This window comes from Lactuca virosa, chromosome 5, assembly GCF_052849685.1.
Source record: "Lactuca virosa cultivar CGN04683 chromosome 5, Lactuca_virosa_CGN04683_v6, whole genome shotgun sequence".
NCBI classification, from domain to species: domain Eukaryota; kingdom Viridiplantae; phylum Streptophyta; class Magnoliopsida; order Asterales; family Asteraceae; genus Lactuca; species Lactuca virosa.
In genome coordinates, this window is record NC_136430.1 from 177,305,914 (window position 1) to 177,324,709 (window position 18,796).

Genomic DNA, 18,796 nt, shown 5'->3' on the forward strand with positions numbered 1-18,796 from the left:
TTGATGGGTAAAATATTAGGGACAAGACTTTTAACTTTTTTTTTTGAAGAAGATGAATCGTCACTTGAATTCATCACTTTGTTTTAGTGTTAATGTTGCTTATAAAAGTTAGATATAAATATATAAGACACGTATTTGTGCGTGCCCTAAAAAATAATGTCAGTTTTTCAAAATTTGAAGGATAGTGGACACGTATTTGTGTGCGCCCTAAAATTAACGTCCAACAAAAAAAAAAATTACAAACACTGAGGGTACCTATCCTAAAAGCGTTTCGTGTTACCCTGTCGCTTTATATATGAGCGCGCGTTTTCGTTTTTTAATAGCAGGGGAAATGAAATCCAGAAAAATAAAAACCCCGCCTGTTGTGTCTCCTCCTTCCACAGGAATGCTCACCTCACCTCATTCCACAGAAATGCTCACCTCGATCAGACTCACCACCATCTCTCTCTCTCTCTCTCTACAGTTCCCCTCCATGGTACAGACCACCACTATCTTACACCACCACCATGGTCGTCGCACCTACATCTCACCACCTGCAACCTCAACACAATCGACCATCACCACCATTCCTACCATCTTCTCCATCACTACCTCTTTCTTGTTCCATGTGAAACCCTAAAATAGGTACCAACAACTAATATGGTTTGGAGAAAAAGTTGATCTTAGAAAATCAAAGCAAACGACTTAGAAGATGCTACCATATACTCGTACAAAGCTGCTCAGGTAGGTTATTTACTAAATTTTGTATTTAATTCTAAAGATATTTCCTTCGATTGTAACCCTAGTTAATTCGTCCCCCCCCCCCCCCCCCCCTCTTTCCTTCGCAAACACACATGGATTATGAGTTCCTTATCTGTTCCTATGGGGTTCACGAAGCGTGGTTTATACATATAGGGTTTCTGAATTTCGAGTATTATGCACAAAAATGTCAGAAGAAATATGGTCAACCAGCTCAAATATGGTCTGATTCCAGTTCTCAAAGCCCTCAACTCCGATTGACATGTGATCAAGGCTAGAAAATTTCATCTAATTGTTTTGCTAGCTTTGGGAATCCAAAAGGGGATTGTGGTGCTGGATTTACTCAAGGAAGTTGTCATATAGACGTCATATCAATTGTTGAACAGGTACCACAATCCTTATTTTTCTATTTGTATATCTTTGTTTCTTTATTTACATAAGTTGCTCCAGTTTTATTTGTAGAAACCCATGTTACACACTGTTGAGATTTGTTGGCTAGAATAAAAAAAAATGTAGAATCATTATGCAGAAAGATAGGTGCTTTTGATCACTTGGGTGATTTTGTGGGCAGATCTTTCACTGCTTCTGAGTTTGAAGACCTTCCAGCTTCTCAAAAGACATCTGCACTCCAACATATGATACTTTTCACCAGGTATCTTCAATTCTTAATACATATTTATATATTTAATTATTTATATCTGCAAAAGGGTTATTCTTTTATTAATGTATGATTTCATAAGGAAAATGAATTTGATTTGTTGTAATCCTTCAGGGTTGAACCATCTCATAAAAAGATGCTGGTGGAAAATTTAATTCCATTGGAATCCTTGAAATTGATTGTGTTGTTGCATTACCTGACTTATGATTGCTGCTACTGGAACCACACGAATCATTCTGTTCTTGGTCCTCAACAACATGTGCTTCATCATGTTTTCTGGTCCTACCACCATCCAATTCCAAGGGCGTTTCAGTCATTTAATCAGCCGGATTCCCAACAGAAACTGAAGTTTCAGGTTTAGCTGCCACATCAACATCCACGTCATCAGTCAGGAGTGTTGCCTTGAGCTCTTTGAGGTATTTATCTTTATCTCTTTCATGTTCTTCAATTTTTTTTCGCAAATTCTTTGTCTAATAATCTTAACTTCTCTGATCTTATGGAAGGCTTCTTATGCAAAGTACGAATAATAGCTTTTTCCACTTTGTACTCATTTTTCAAATATGCCCTTCTGTCATCCCATTCCCTATTAAACTCCTCCATCTCTTCACTTAGCTTTTCAGTAGATTCTAAATTTTCTGCAACTGATACTTCAACATTATGATTCTGTTGACTTTCAGTTGACATTTTCTGGTCGGTTGACTTTGACTTTGTGCAGATAGCTTGAGGTGGCGATTTCAAATCTTTTATTTCAACATGTTTCTATTGTGTTTCTGTTTGGTTTAAGAAATCCTCTTTAGCTTCCTCAAGCTTCAAGTGAACAAAATTCACCTGTTCTTCCTTACAATCAAAATTCAATGGCTTTTTTGCAAGGTCAAAAGACTCCTTTCTATCAATTTTATGTTTTGCAAGAGAAGCCCCAATCCAACACTGAAATGATGAATGACATCATTAAATACATTAATAATGTCAAAAATTAGGGCTTTAAAAAAAGTTCATACCAATGATATCATGAATGCCTGTAGAGTAGTTGTATCCTCCCAACTGACATTATATTTCTTGAGAACAAAATCAAGAAATCCATCCACTTTGTTCTTGACATCCTCCTGTATTTTTATTTTTTAAGCCAAGAAAATATAATTAAAAATGTTACATTTGTATTATTGTCAAAAAGTAACATACCGGAAAATTTAGGATTTTACAAAGCTCATGCATAGTGGGATGTAGAAGCTCAGGAGATGATTGAGACTCGTTATTGCCACCTGAAACAAGATCTGAATTATTTATTATAAAACTCAATGCACATAAATAAATAAATAAATTGTTAATTTACCTTCATATGCCCCTCCGGTCCCCCATTTTACAGGTCATGAAGCAGGAGACTTCTTACACTTCTTTACAGCATCAGCAACAGGGGCAATTGTGTCTGATGATTCACCATAATATTGTGTACTGTTAATGACGGTTGTCTATCTCAGGGCGATGAACTCGTGACCGATGTTAGGTCTTCTTTGAAACTTACTAAGGACCGATCTCCAGGTTATTTTCTCATGGTTAAATATGATTTAACTTTGATTTCTTTTGCAGGGAACAGATTTACCATTTTTTAATCAGGCATTATCTCAAACTCTATTTTTGACAGAAGGCTAACTAGATGGGACCTTCTGAACTTCAGATGATTCTAAAAAAGAAAGACAGGTTATAGTCAATTCATTTGTTCAAACTAACTTGAACTTATCACATCTCCTATCAGTCTAATTTTTATCCTTTTGCATGTGGAATTTATCTAAAGTCAAGGATTAGATGAATAGGTTTATTGCATAAGAAACATATAGATTCTTTTCAGCAGTATTGTCTCATATGGCTATTTTGTTACATAAGAATTGTATAGATTTCCATGTGTGGACTGTGGACATGGTCATTAGACATCATTGTAACCCTATGGATACTTTTAAATCATGTCATTAGTTTAACTTAATTTGTATGCCATCTAGGACCTGTGAATGAGACAAGTCTTGAGCAATTAAGAGCTGAAAGTTGTAATAAACTCAAAGTAGATGGAATTGTACCCTTACTAATGTTATTAGAAACAAAGTAAGTTAAAAATTACAAATTAATTGAAAATTTTCATTCTTTTTGCAGGTGTGTCATTTTTTTTTAATTATTTCATGCAAACTGGTGGTGTGAAATACAATACAACTAATGTTTGTCTCACACAACAAACAACAGGTACATTGCCATCAACACAATTAAAATATTTCAAAGTCTGGAAGGTTTAAATATAATAACCAATATTCACATTTTTCTTTTGTATATTATTGTAAATTTATTATTAATCACTTATTTTGAAATGGAATAATATAAGTGAGATAAATGGATGCAGGGGAATATTGTGTTGATATTGTGTTGTAACTTTGATTTGCAGATGAGATGAGGGAATATTTCTTGTCTTATGGTGAGATCGTAGAACATCAAATAATGCTAGATCATGTCACTGGTCGATCAAGAGGTTTTGGTTTTGTTACATTTGATAGTGAAGAGGTTTTGGTTTTGTTACATCTAATGAGCTAGGTTGATATTGTGTTGTAACTTTGATGCTAACTTTTACTTGGATTGTTATTGTATGAAATACATTTTTTTGTTATATCATGTATTTTATGTTGTGTTATGAGATATTAATTGTCATTTAATTTGAAAATTAGTAAATCTATAAAAAATATATATTTTAAAAAAAATATATTTTTTTTATAAATTTTAAAATTATGACACGTAATGTGTGTCGTAAATGCGCGTCATAAGGTTACGACACGCAAATGCATGTCATCTTCTTTTATGACAGGGGCTTCCTTGATACGCATTGTGTGTCATCTATGTGTGTCGTAAATGCACGTTGTAAATAGACGTCGCACAAAAGTGTGTCGTCTCTCGTTATGACAGGGCCTTCCTTGACACGCATTTGCGCGTTGTATGAGCATTTTACGACACGCATTGCGCGTCGTAAAAGGCTATTTTTCTAGTAGTGTATCAAAATAAAAGATTTTATGGATATAAGGAAAATATAAATTTAAATTTTATAAAGGAATATGTAAGAAATAAATGCTTGAAATATTTTTGTAGCGAAAAAATCGGAATCACTAAAAAAATTTATATAAGGAAAATACAAATTTAAATTTGGTGAAATTATAGATGAAATTAATGACGATTAAATTGGTAGGTTACGATCCGAATCCGATTTTGGAAAGTTTGAATTTGATAAAGGAAACGCGTAAGTCGTCAAAATATAAAATTTTAAATGCGGGGAAGATATAAAAAAATATATATAAAGTTATAAAAAGTCGACACAATAAAAATAATAAGACAAAGCAACATAAAAAAAAATCTATCATAATAAATAATAATCATTTTTCCACATGTCATTTTGCCACATGACAATTTTTGGTATTTTTGAATTAATTATTTTCCACTTGTCATTATTCTATGTTTTTCAATTATTTAAAAATGTTATTTAATTGTATTATTATATAAGCATAAACATTATAATTAGACGTTCGTTCCATAATAAGGTTACTTAATTTAAACATATAGTGACAACCAATATACCGTTTTTTCACTACATTAAATATTAACAACTATTTCATTTATTCAAATAAAATCATAGAGTATAATTTATGGAATGTTAAATGCTATATGAATTTAATTTTATTATATCATCAATAGAATTTTTTTTCTAAATCATGATTGATTTATTTTAAATTGATTATAAATATAAGTGTTAGCTTTTATGTTTGTTCTTATTTATTTGGTGTTCACAAGAACTTTGCATTAGACTTGCCGAAATTTTAAATAATTTTGATATATCATCAATGTAATCTGGTATATATCTTTCAATTATATGAAATATCAAATAATGACATGTCATTAATATTGTGATAATTTCATTTATATATTGCATTTTTACTAATGTTAACGGCCTTGTTTTTTTAATAACTGTAACGCTTTTACTAATTGTAATTTTTACAAATCTTCTAATCTTAACGAACAGTAGCACATGATTTATACATAACTTTCAACAATGATTATGGAAAGGATATCAAATTTCGAATTCGTTGATTCTTTGAAATTCAGAGACGATATCCCGCAATCTTGTAGACACGCTTCATATAATAGATGTGAATTGAAAGAATTTACGAAATGTGACAACTAAGAACGTAATTTTAATTAGGAATGAACGAAATTTACTTTTAAAAAAGTATGATAAGGTTTAAATGAGTTGAATACATTCCTTTTATAAATGACATTAACATTAAATTAGTTAGTCAAACTTTCAAATTTAGTCAATATTAATTTGATTCAATTTTATTTTAGGATGACATCATCAAAATGATCAAATGGTTGAAATTAATCAAGAAAACACAATGAATAGCCGTGATTGTGAAGGTGATGTCATCAATTTTCTATATATATATATATATATATATATATATATATATATATATATATATATATATATATATATATATATATATATATATATATATATATATATATTAAAAGAGAAACCTAATGACATCGCCTTCAACAATCAGGGTCATTTATTGTGTTTCCTTGATTAATTTCAACCATTGTATCATTTTGATTACGTCATCCTAAAATAAAATAAAATAAAATTAATATTGACTAAATTTGAAAGTTTGACTAACTGATTTAAAGTTAACGTCATTTATAAAAGGAATGTATTCAACTCATTTAAACTTAATCATAATTTTTGAAAGTAAATTCCGTTCATTCCTAATTAAAATAACGTTCTTAGCTGACACATTTCGTATATTCTTTCAATTCACATCTATTATATGAAACGTATCTACAAGATTATAGGATATATTTACTCAATTTCAAAGAATCAAAGAATTCGAAATTTGATATCATTTCCATAATTATTGTTGAAAGTTATGTATAAATCACTGTGTTGTTGTTCGTACCTTATGTTTTCTTCAAACCCTTTGTAGCATCATGTTCGAACAACATCACCCTTTGCACCATCACGTTCATCATCCAGGTTCCTTCTTTAATATGATGTTCTTAATTTTTATTAATTGTATTCAATTTTTTGATTCTCAGTAGTATTGTATTTGAATGTGATCTTTGAATGCATGAATAAACTTGATTATAAATGTTAGTATTAGTTTTTCAATCTTTAACTTTTGTCTTTTTAGCCTTTCATTTTATGTTGCACTCTACATGTTTGATAAAATGCCCATGAGAAAAGCACAGTGACTTTTGATTAACTATATGTATGTATGTGTGTCTTATGTAATTAAATTTTTGTGAGATTGTTTGGATTGCACAGTAGTTTATGATTGCAAACTACCATTTACCCTTCAGTGTTTTTAATTATCAATATTATACTTGATTAATTTCAACAATCAGGGTCATTCATTGTGTTTTCTTGATTAATTTCAACCCTTGTATCATTTTGATGATGTCATCCTAAAATAAAATAAAATTAAATTAATATTGACTAAATTTGAAAACTTGACTAACTTATTTAATGTTAATGTCATTTATAAAAGGAATGTATTCAACTCATTTAAACCTCATCATAATTTTTGAAAGTAAATTTCATTCCTTCCTAATTAAAATCATGTTCTTAGCTAGCACCTTTCGTATATTCTTTCAATTCACATTTATTAAATGAAACGTATCTACAATATTACGGGATATCGTCACTCAATTTCAAAGAATCAAAGAATTCAAAATTTGATACCCTTTCAATAATCATTGTTGGAAGTTATGTATCATGTGTTGTTGTTCATACATTATGTTTTCTTCAGACCCTTTGGAGCATCACGTTCGAACAACATCACCCTTTGTAGCATCACGTTCATCATCCAGGTTCCTTTTTTAATATGATTTTCTTAATTTTATTAATTGTATTCGATTTTTTGATTCTCATTAGTGTTGTATTTGACTGTGATCTTTGAATGCATGAATAATCTTGATTATAAATGTTAGTATTAGTTTTTCAATCTTTTATTTTTGTCTTTTTAACCTTGCATTTGATGTTGCACTCTACATGTTTGATAAAATGCCCATGAGAAAAGCACAGTGACTTTTGATTAACTGTATGTGTGTCTTATGTAATTAATTTTTTCTGAGATTGTTTTGATTGCACGGTAGTTGATGATTGAAAACTACCATTACCCTTCAGTGTTTTTAATTATCAATATTATACTGCTATTAATTTGACATATTTACCCATAATTCTTGGTTTTTAACAGCTTTAGTTAATAGCAATGTACTTTAACTTTAATCTATAATGTTTTGAATTGCAATTTCTAAATTTCTTTTGAGTTGTTGTAACTGTGTTCAGTGGATACAAAGTGCATTGTAATTTCTATTTTGGTTTTAACATATTTAGTTAATAGCAATGTGTGTATGTTGTTTTTTTTATTTAAAAAGCCAAAGCTCTTATTTTAACATTTTTCCCTAATCCGTCTCTGTCTTTGAAAGCTCATATCTCGGTCATGGGAAACCGGAAACACTATGACTTTATTTGAATAAATGAAATAGTTGTCAATATTTAATACTAAAATTAAATTCATATAGCATTTAACATTCCATAAACTATACTCTATGACTTTATTTGAATAAATGAAATAGTTGTCAATATTTAATGAAGTGAAAAACGGTATATTGGTTGTCAATATATGTTTAAATTAAGTAACCTTATTATGGAAGGAACGTCTAATTAGAATGTTTATGCTTATATAACAATATAATTATAAACATAAAATAATGAAAATGGAAAATAGTTAATTCAAAAATACCAAAAATTGTCATGTGGCAAAATGAATGAGAAAATAACATCTGACAAAATTATTCTTATTTATTATGATAGATTTTTTTAATTTTCTTTATCTTTTTTTTTATTGTGTCGGCTTTTTATAACTTTATATGTATTTTTTTATATGTTCTCCCACGTTTAAAATTTTATATTTTGACGACTTACGCGTTTCCTTTATCAAATTCAAACTTTTCAAAATTGGATTCCGATCATACCTACCGATTTAATCGTCATTAATTTCATCTATAATTTCACCCAATTTAAATTTGTATTTTCCTTATATAAAATTTTTTAATGATCCCGATTTTCCCTCCAAAAATATTTCAAACATTTATTTCTTACGCATTTCTTTATCAAATTTAAATTTGTATTTTCCTTATAACCATACAAAATTTTATTTTGATAACTTACACGTTTCCTTTATCAAATTTTAACTTTCCAAAATCATATTCAATCATAACCTACCAATTTAATCGTCATTAATTTCATCTATAATTTTACCCGATTTAAATTTTTATTTTCCATATCTAAATCTTATTAATGATCCCGAATTTTTCCTCAAAAAATATTTCAATCATTTATTTTTAAATAATGTTGTCCCATTATAATTATTACTTTCCTCATATGAAATGATAAAACATACCTATATATATATATATATATATATATATATATATATATATATATATATATATATATATATATATATATATTCAATTTTATAAGCAACATTAACATTAAAACAAAATGATTAATTTTTTTTTTGTATAACATACCAACCTACTTTCTTTTATCTTTATATAGTAACAATAAAATTTATAAATTTACATAACAAATATACATATTTCGAATTTTGTCATAGTATTATACCTTGAAAAATACAATTCCCTCAAAAATAATATTCGTCAGTAATTTCATCCATAATTTCACCAAATCTAAATTTGTATTTTCCTTATATAAATTTTTTTAATGATCTCGATTTTTTCCCTCCAAAGTATTTCTTAGATAATGTTGTCCCGTTATAATTATTACTTTCCTCATATAAAATAATAAAACTTACCAATATGCCTATATATTTATATTTAACTTTTATAAGCAACATTAACACTAAAAGAAAGTGATGGATTCAATGGACGATTTATCATCTTCAACAAAAAAAGTTAAAAGTCTTGTGCTTAATTTTTTACCCATCAATATTTCATCAAAGTGCACTAATGTAAAGGTAATTATATGTGACGATGAATGTCGTTCAACTAATAAAACAAAAAATGTTATCTACAAAAATGTCTTTCAACGATTATAGATATTTATTGATTTCAATTGATCCTCTACACATTTCAATAATATCAGTAACCATAATTTTTTTTAATAATTATTATGCAATATTTGTATGTTTTCATATGTGTTCCCCTCGTTTAACGCGGGTTATAATCCTTATTCTAATAAATAAATAGATTTATTCTTCTATTGACAAGTGTTATTATATTAGGCATCTTCATTAATATTATATGTCTCATATCATGCCACTTGTCAACATATTAATTATCTATTTCAAATTTCATTTTTTAAATTTTCCATCCTAATTACATTAAATTTTAACTTTCAAATTTTAAACTTTTTCACTTTAATTATATTAAATTAATAACATTAGATTAAAAAATAAAATAAAATTTATACAGATTATAATGTGATATAACTACACATATTTATTTAAATCAACGATTATAATTTTATATAACTAAAAAATATATATATTAAGTAATAATTTATTTAAAATAATTGATTAATAATTTTGATTTTTTAATATGAAAGTTTAATTAGTTTTATAACCGTGGTTCTCACGGGTTATAAACTAGTCTAGTATATAGAGATATGACTTTTTACAAAACACTATTTTATCCAAAAATATCATTTCACTATATAACCTGTTTGATTTTTATGCTTCTAGCCTTCGTCACTTGAATCTCAAACTTATCTTGTCCACTTACGGGTGCTACAGTTAGGCTAAAGGGTATGGTCACACCCAACCTACTCAAAAAGTGACGCCACATCAACGCCACATCACCTCCACTACCAACCTACTACCAACCCACTAACTCTTGGAAATGGTCACCACTCAACATCATTTTTTTCTTTTTATTTTTTTATTTTTTTTACATTAGAATAATTTAAAAAATAATTATTAAACAAAAATAAAAACATGAATATTAATTAAAAACATTTTACATTAATTTTAAAAACAGAAATTTAAAATCTTCATTACTTAAAAAAAACATAATCATTTAAAACCTAAATTATTAAAAAAACATAGACAATATTACTCGTCGTCCTCGTCCTCGTCGTCGTCATCCCCGTCGTCGTCATTGCCACCGTGTTGCTGGATTTGCCTTTGTCATATATGCTTAGTCAAATCATAACGTAAATTGTGATGTATTTCACTATTTTGTATTTCCAAAAGTCGTGTGAAGTATGCAGGGCTGCCGACTTGTATTACTGCAGGTGGGTTAAGAATATCTTCCGGATTATACATACAAATAGCCCTTCCCTCTTCTTCAGTTATCATGTTATGTAAAATAACACAAGCAGTCAACACCTTCATCAATTTCGCCTTATCCCATGACTGTGCCGGGTGTTTGATAATGTGTCACTTTTGTTTGAGGACCCCAAACGCCCGTTCCACATCCTTCCTTGCCGATTCTTGTGCTAACTTGAACAATTTTCGTTTTTCATCGGCCGGAAATGAGTACGACTTGACAAACGTAGCGTACTCTGGATATATCCCATCACCAAGGTAATACCCATAATTATATTGATGTTCATTCACAACGAAATGCATGTTTGGGGCTTTACCCTGCAAAATATCATTAAATATCGGAGAGGCTCCAAGCACATTCAGGTCGTTGTTTGACCCCGCCATACCAAAGAATGCATGCCAAAACCATAGGTCATGTGAAGCAACGACCTCTAGTATAATAGTCGGCACGCCATGATCACCTCGTGTGAATTGACCTCGCCATGCATTGGGACAATTTTCCCACTCCCAATGTGTATAATCAATGCTGCCAAGCATTCCTGGTAAGCCATGCTTAGCTTCATGAGCAACATACAACTGTTCGATATCATTTCTAGTTGGATGTCGCAAGTATATGTCACCATAAAGCTCTATGACATATTCACAAAAAAGATAAGTACATTCTCGCCCAGTCCTCTCAGACATTTTCAGATACTCATCTGACGCGTCTGCTGCTATGCCGTAAGCCAATTGTCTAAGGGTTGCTGTGCATTTTTGTATTGTACTAAAACCACGTTTACCTCTTGCATCCCATCTCAATTGGAAAAACTCATAATTGTTTTCCAAATCTCTAGCTATACGTAAAAATAAATTTCTACTAATACGGAATCGGTCTTCAAATTTTGATAGGTCGTACAAACTATCAGGGGCAAAGTAATCACGTACCAAAAGTTCGTGTGCCGCCATACGATCCCGAACAATGGAAATTCTATGCCTCTTCTCGATATTTGAACTTTCGCCTCTTTGTTCCACCCTTTTGTGTGCCGCAGACAACAACGTGTGCAACACCAAGTCATCTTCATCAGAGCTATCATCATCGGATGAAGAAGAAACAATCGAATCCGCAAAATTATTCATATCTATGTTTCAAAGAGGGAATAGAAATATGTTTGTGATGTGAATGAAAATGCGTTTGTTTATATGTTGTGTATGTATTATATATATGTATTAATTTTGTTTGATTTTTTTTAAACTTGGTAACGGTCAAAAAAGAGAAAGAAACGGTCAAAAAATGGTCCACCAATCGAATGCGTTGTCTTCGTCCGTAGCCAGCCTCACGCCACAAGGCACCTACGCGCGCCTGGGGCGGTGTTCACGCGTAGGTGGCTTTGCCACGTAAGCCCCACGCGTAGCTTGATTGTCTCCATACCGTATAGCCTTATCTTCTTTTAGAATGATTTTGTTATCAGATAACAAACCAAAAAACAAGCGAGGTTAAGACGCCCCCATCTTAAACTTCAATTTCTACATAAAATTTGGTCCAATAAAACATGTATTTAATTTTCTACATTACGAAACCGGATAATTCTCCTCAAAAAAGTAACTTTGTATATAATCCACTTGTAACACCCTAAAAATAAAGACAAACGGACATGTGCATGAGAATAACAACTAACGAATTGATTTTTGGGCTCTAAGAATGCTAAACTCATAGGTTGAATAGTCCAAACTCCAAAGGCTATTTTTTAGCCCATTTATTAAAATAAAAAGAAACATAAATGGAAAATAATTATTTGATCATCGAATTATTTTAGTTATAAAAAAATAAGATGTATCTTGAAGTATTAGATGTTGAATAAGAAGGAAATACAATTTCTATATTATTATCACAATTTTCAGTACAACATTGGACAAAATTTGTAATTTATTCTAAAATAAATTATTATTAAAGTTTATAATCATTTATTACCTAAACATTAAAGACGTAATTTTTATGCTCCATGGATTTATAATGATATATGTTTTCAATTTTTTTCTATATTGTTTTATTCAATTATTTATTTATTTTGTTTTAATATACGTAATTAACACTTATAATATGTAAAACCTAAAAACTAAAAATAGTATAAAGTATTTTCAAACATGATGCTTAAATCCAAACAAAATTGGGTCTCGGCATGGCCTTTTTGATCCGATTTATATTATTGAGAAATGTAATATTTGTATTTTGTGTCCAAAAACGTGTCGTACAAATTTTTATCCGGTGAAGCGGGTCCACAGGAAGCTACGTAGACCCTCACCCATTTTCATGTGTTGGGTCCTGCTACGTGCTTTCTAGCAAAGCACTACTGGACAGCTTTTATTTGATAAAATAATGAGAAACTACAAATTTGGCCCTTGTGTTTGTAAACAAATTTAGTTCAGATCCTTAGACTTTCAAATTTGTGTGTAGAGTTCTTATGAGCGTGTATATTTGTGGTTTTTGTGGTGGCACTTGATACCCGTTATAAATATTCAACATAAACCATTAACAAAACATAAAATATTCAACATAAAACATTGAAATAACATTTTTAGAAAGACTTATACTTTTTAATATAACCCTTAGGGTCATTTTGCTTATTAATTCTTGAAAGACATTCATTTCTTCAATCTCCTCCTTCTCTTCCTTCTCTTACAAAGCTTTCAGCACTTTGGTATTTTCTTCTTATTAGTAGAAAGACAAAGTTTTTCAACATTAAGAGGTGACTGTCTTCTAGTATGAATCTTAGGTGTTGTTTGTTTTTTCGAAGCGAAAACGACTAAAGTTTGCGGACCATATCAACAATCATCTGTAGTCAAAGAGGTGGACCAAACAGCTGCAGCCTGTAATAAGAAGTCTGTTTGTTTTTTTAACCTCTGCAAACTGCTGCAATAAACTGAAATTAACTATACAATAGTTAAAAATAAATCTAAATAAAAAATTTATTTATTTAATCATATGCAAATCAAATATAAAGATCATTATGATGATATGATTTTTTAAAAAGGTTTATATAAAAGAATTAAACATAATATTTGCTAAATAACAATGAATGATATTGTTAATTTAGCTAAAAACATGTTTATTTTTGTTAAAATTCTAAAACGTTGATTATTTTTCCGGTTAACTTCAATAAATCTGGTAATTTTAATGATCAACTTTATAATTTATTAATATATGGATATAGACAATACAACACAAAAAGTATTTATATGAAATTTATCAAACGACTTTGAAATTATTTAAAATTATGTAAAATATACTCCAATTGTTTATAATATTCTTCAAATATTATTAAAATGATAAATATGTTGTTGAAAAAAGAAATTAAAACGCATCTAAGTTGAATAAAATAACTTAAAGTAAGTAAGAAGTGGTTTGAAGATGATGGTCCAGTGCTGCGCCACAGTTTTTAAGTTAGAAGTCTTCTACACAGCACACACACAACAGTTTTTAAATTAGAAGTCTTCCAAAAAACAAACAGTTATGAAAGGACGTGTGTTGCACGGTGTAGCAAGAAGTGGTTTTTCTGAAGAAAAAAAACAAACACCTTAATATCCCTTTCAAAATACAATGCATTTTGTATATTATATTATTCAAGGGTAAGGTTTCGGTTAGTGAACCTAGATGAAGACATAGTTAGAAGATATGAGTAAGTTGTGAACCTATTAGATTATTAGATTGAAGGGTATAGCAATGTAACACCAATTGGCTTTTTATAAATATATAAGAGGGTATATAAACAATTGTATAATAGTTTCGAAGGTATATATGCAATTATAAATCAATATTTTAGGATTTCCTATGTATGTATTCAATTATGACCCTAGTCTTCTAGACAACCAAAATTCATTGCTAAAAATGATTAATTATCTCGTGAAAGGAGAAGCCACCAAATGGTCTTTTCAAATGTCATAGATTTAAGGTCTTAAGGAGTACTTTCCACGCCAGGGGGCGTGGAGAGCTTCCAGTTCAGCCACCACAAACCATTAAAGTACTCTCCACCTTGAAGAAGATAATACAAAGATGGAGAAGAAGATGTTGCAAGAGAGAAGAAGCCCCATCAAGACCGTTTTCAAATGTGGTGGTGACCACAATCTGTCACGAACACGATGGACCACGACCCACGGGGTGATGTTCAAGGACCATGGTCGTTGCCACATAAACCACAAAAGGGTATGTACTATGTACTTCGAATGGCCGAATGGCCTAATGGGATATTGAAGTTAATTCTCTTGAAAAACAACCAAAAAATCAACAAAATAACTACATTTATGGAAAAGAAAACTTAAGCAAACACATTCCAAAAGGAGAAGCATAGATTATTGTTATCCGTCACAAGAAATTAGCATGAAAAGTAGATTTTTTCGTTCTGTTAGAAATCTTTCTAATAGTGATACAATGTTTAATTTTTAAATGACGTCAAAATATCTGTGTTAAACGTATATTAAAAATGATAAGATGGTCTTTGAATAAATTATGTTAGTCATTACCAACTTTCAATATTATTTTAATATCCTTATAAATTTTAAAATTATATATATATATATATTTATTGTTTATACAAATATTAAAAAGAAAGGCACACCATAACTATTTAAAATGTTTTTCCCTTTTCTTCACTGTACCTCGCAGGTAATTTAAGTAAGGAGGATGAGTTTCATGTACACAAAGATGATTTGTTCTATTTATTATTTTGATTTCTATTTACAAAAGAGAAAGTAATAAGGTGTTTTTTTTTTTTTTTTTTTTTACCGAAGTCTATAATTGTCTTAAAATATTTTATTTTTAATTGACGAATAATGCATGAGATTATGTGTTTTTTTTTGAAAAAAAACTATACTATGTTAAAAAAGAAAAAAAAACTGAAATAAGAAAATAAAAAACTGATATTTAAAAAAATGTAAAAAACTGAAATTTAAATAAAATAAAAACAGTAAGGAAAACTAAAAAATACAAGAAAAATGAGAAAAACACTAGCTTGGTAAATATTTTTGAAACTATACTAAATTGGTAAATATTTTTTTCAAAGTAATAAGTTTGATTTTGGTAAGAATATTTCATAAATTTGTTGGCACTAACAAAAAAGAAATTATTAAATTTCATATATCAAGTCAAATATTGCAACATTTTAAAGAATAAAATGTATTGGTTTCCTTAAAAACAAATGAGAATAACATTACTTAACTATTGTATGATATATATATATATATATTGCACATTTATAATTTATAATATATAATGTTCGATTAAATATTTTAAAAATATACTATTAAACGATTTTTCTTATATGATACAGTACAATAATTAATTAATTATGCTTATTTTTTTTAACATTGCAATTTTTTGTGAACACATTACGCATACATGTTTTAAATTTTTACATATTTGCATCCGTGATCATCGAAAAAGATCCATCACAAAGTCTTATTTTTATATTCCTTATATTTAATATTTATTATTATTACTTATTTAAGAATTTATTACAAACTGTTATGAACATTTAAAGAAACAATAAAAATGATGTGTCGTGCATTAAAATTAGTCTCTTTCTGAAGGGACTATGTCTATAACTTGTATATAAGTATAGGGGCCATTTATGCAATGTTTTATTTCCTAATCATCCCAACCAGGCAACTACTGTACCACCATCTCTCTCCACCGACATTTCCAAATCTATGAATTTGAGAGGAGCGTTCATCAATTCAACAAATTCAAAGCCAAAACCCCAAAGAATGAGTGTTCCAAATTCCCAATTTACCTATCTTGTTAGCATCATCGCTTTCTAATTCAAAAATCTTTTCAAAACTAGTTTTGTTAATCATCAAATTATTACCTTTATATCGAGATCAGAATTCGATAAAGATACAACTTTATAAGAACTTGGGTGGGTTTGATTTGGTTTCTTTCCAAAAACCCTAAGCCGTATCCGACCAAATTGTAGATCGGATTGGTGAAAGATGCTGGATCGGATTTTCGGGACTCGCCGGACGCGTCAATTCCAGCGGATTTTCCGTAACGGCAAGATCACGCTTTTTTGCTTGGTCCTAACCATCGTCGTCCTGCGTGGCAACCTCGGTGCCGGAAAGTTTGGCACGCCGGAGCAGGATTTTAAGGAGATCCGGGAAACGTTCTATCATGTACGGGGCAAGCGGGCCGAGCCCCGCCGCGTCCTCGAAGAATTACAGACAACCACTGACCAGACGACAACGGCGTCGTCGACCAATAATTACGCGGAATTTGACATCAATAAGTTGTTTGTTGATGAAGAAGACGATGTGAAGAAGAATCCAAACGAACCCTACAGCATAGGGCCCAAGATCTCAGATTGGGACGAACAAAGAGGTGATTGGCTGAAACAAAACCCTAATTTCCCTAATTTTCTCAATGCTAATAAACCTAGGGTTTTGCTTGTAACCGGGTCTTCACCAAAACCCTGTGAGAATCCAGTTGGTGATCATTATCTTCTGAAATCGATCAAAAACAAGATAGATTACTGTAGGGTACACGGGATCGAAATCTTCTACAACATGGCTTTACTCGACGCAGAAATGGCTGGTTTTTGGGCTAAACTGCCATTAATCAGAAAGCTTCTACTGAGCCACCCTGAAGTAGAGTTCTTATGGTGGATGGATAGTGACGCCATGTTTACAGACATGGCATTTGAGGTTCCATGGGAGAGATACAAAGACAAAAACCTGGTTCTCCATGGTTGGAATGAAATGGTGTATGATCAAAAGAATTGGATCGGATTAAACACAGGTAGCTTTTTACTCAGAAACTGTCAATGGTCTTTGGATTTACTCGATGTTTGGGCTCCCATGGGTCCGAAGGGGAAAATCAGAGAAGAAGCTGGAAAGATTTTGACCCGTGAACTCAAAGATCGACCCGTTTTTGAAGCAGATGATCAATCTGCTATGGTGTGGCTATTGGCTTCACAGAAGGAAAAATGGGCGAATAAAGTTTATCTAGAAAATCATTATTATCTTCATGGTTATTGGGGGATTTTGGTTGATAGATATGAGGAAATGATTGCAAGTTATCATCCAGGTTTAGGTGATCATAGGTGGCCTCTTGTTACTCATTTTGTGGGGTGTAAACCTTGTGGGAAATTCGGTGATTACCCTGTTGAAAGATGTTTGAAACAAATGGATCGAGCTTTTAATTTTGGGGATAATCAGATTTTACAAATGTATGGATTCACTCACAAATCACTTGCTAGTAGGAGGGTGAAAAGAACAAGAAATGATACAAGTAATCCTCTTGAAGTGAAAGATGAACTTGGTTTGTTACACCCTGCGTATAAAGCTATTAAGGTATCATCATCATCATGATCATCTTCTTGAAAATCTTTTTATAAATGGGAATGATAGATTTGGTATTTGAAATTAGTTTGTTGTTTTTGCTCACGTATTTTGTGGTTTAAGTTATGATACATTTGGGTTTTGTATCGTTTTTTTAATTATCAAATGTCATAGCATGTTGATTGTATTGGATTTTTTTGTTCTTATTAGAATGTTAATTAAAAAGTTATATGGAAGGCAATCAAATAGCTTGAGCCAACTTTTGTTATATTATATGATGTTTATTTACTATCTAAATTCTAAAATACTATAAAAGCTTGTTTCTTGTATGATTCTGTTTATTCATGTGAAAGATTAAATGTTGTGCAAACTTCACAAGACAATTGAAATAAATTTATGTATAGTTGCTATTACACGACTTGATATATAATCCTACGTGGCATCAAGTGTGGATACAAAATATACAAATTTTTACCATATTTGATGCCACATGGATAAATGTTCAAATTTTGACACATTGGTCGTTTGATAGAAATACCAAAAAAGGTTGTGGTGCTATTGAATACAAGTAAAGATAATCAAATTCTCAAATTGGAGGCCATTTTATAACTTTAAAAAAAAATACTCAAATTAAATATTATTAGAGGCCATTTTATGACATTAACCCTTAAAATTACTTAAATAACTTTTTTTAACCTTAGAATTTAATAAGTAAATGACC

At 30.2% G+C, this 18,796-nt stretch overlaps 1 protein-coding gene and 1 long non-coding RNA gene across 4 annotated transcripts; both read left to right on the top strand.

Moving 5' to 3' along the window:
* The first annotated feature begins 276 nt into the window (after window positions 1–276).
* Window positions 277–3,999, top strand: LOC145116181 (uncharacterized). 3 transcript variants are annotated; one of them, XR_013711906.1, is made up of 7 exons: window positions 277–723; window positions 895–1,124; window positions 1,189–1,390; window positions 1,511–1,812; window positions 2,760–3,091; window positions 3,536–3,622; window positions 3,819–3,999. It is a non-coding gene; the product is annotated as an uncharacterized LOC145116181 (long non-coding RNA). The 3 variants fall into 3 exon arrangements; XR_013711907.1 differs by having other exon boundaries at window positions 1,310–1,390; XR_013711905.1 differs by having other exon boundaries at window positions 895–1,390.
* A 12,391-nt stretch (window positions 4,000–16,390) lies between these two features.
* Window positions 16,391–18,343, top strand: LOC145114946 (xyloglucan 6-xylosyltransferase 2-like). The gene has a single exon (XM_079051078.1). The coding sequence runs from the start codon at window positions 16,732–16,734 to the stop codon at window positions 18,103–18,105; it is 1,374 nt and encodes a 457-aa protein (XP_078907204.1). The 5' UTR covers window positions 16,391–16,731; the 3' UTR covers window positions 18,106–18,343.
* The last annotated feature ends 453 nt before the right edge of the window (window positions 18,344–18,796 follow it).

Bases quoted from the DNA above. Each gene is read 5' to 3' on its own strand.
- LOC145114946 (XM_079051078.1), top strand. From the start codon at position 16,732: ATGCTGGATCGGATTTTCGGGACTCGCCGGACGCGTCAATTCCAGCGG.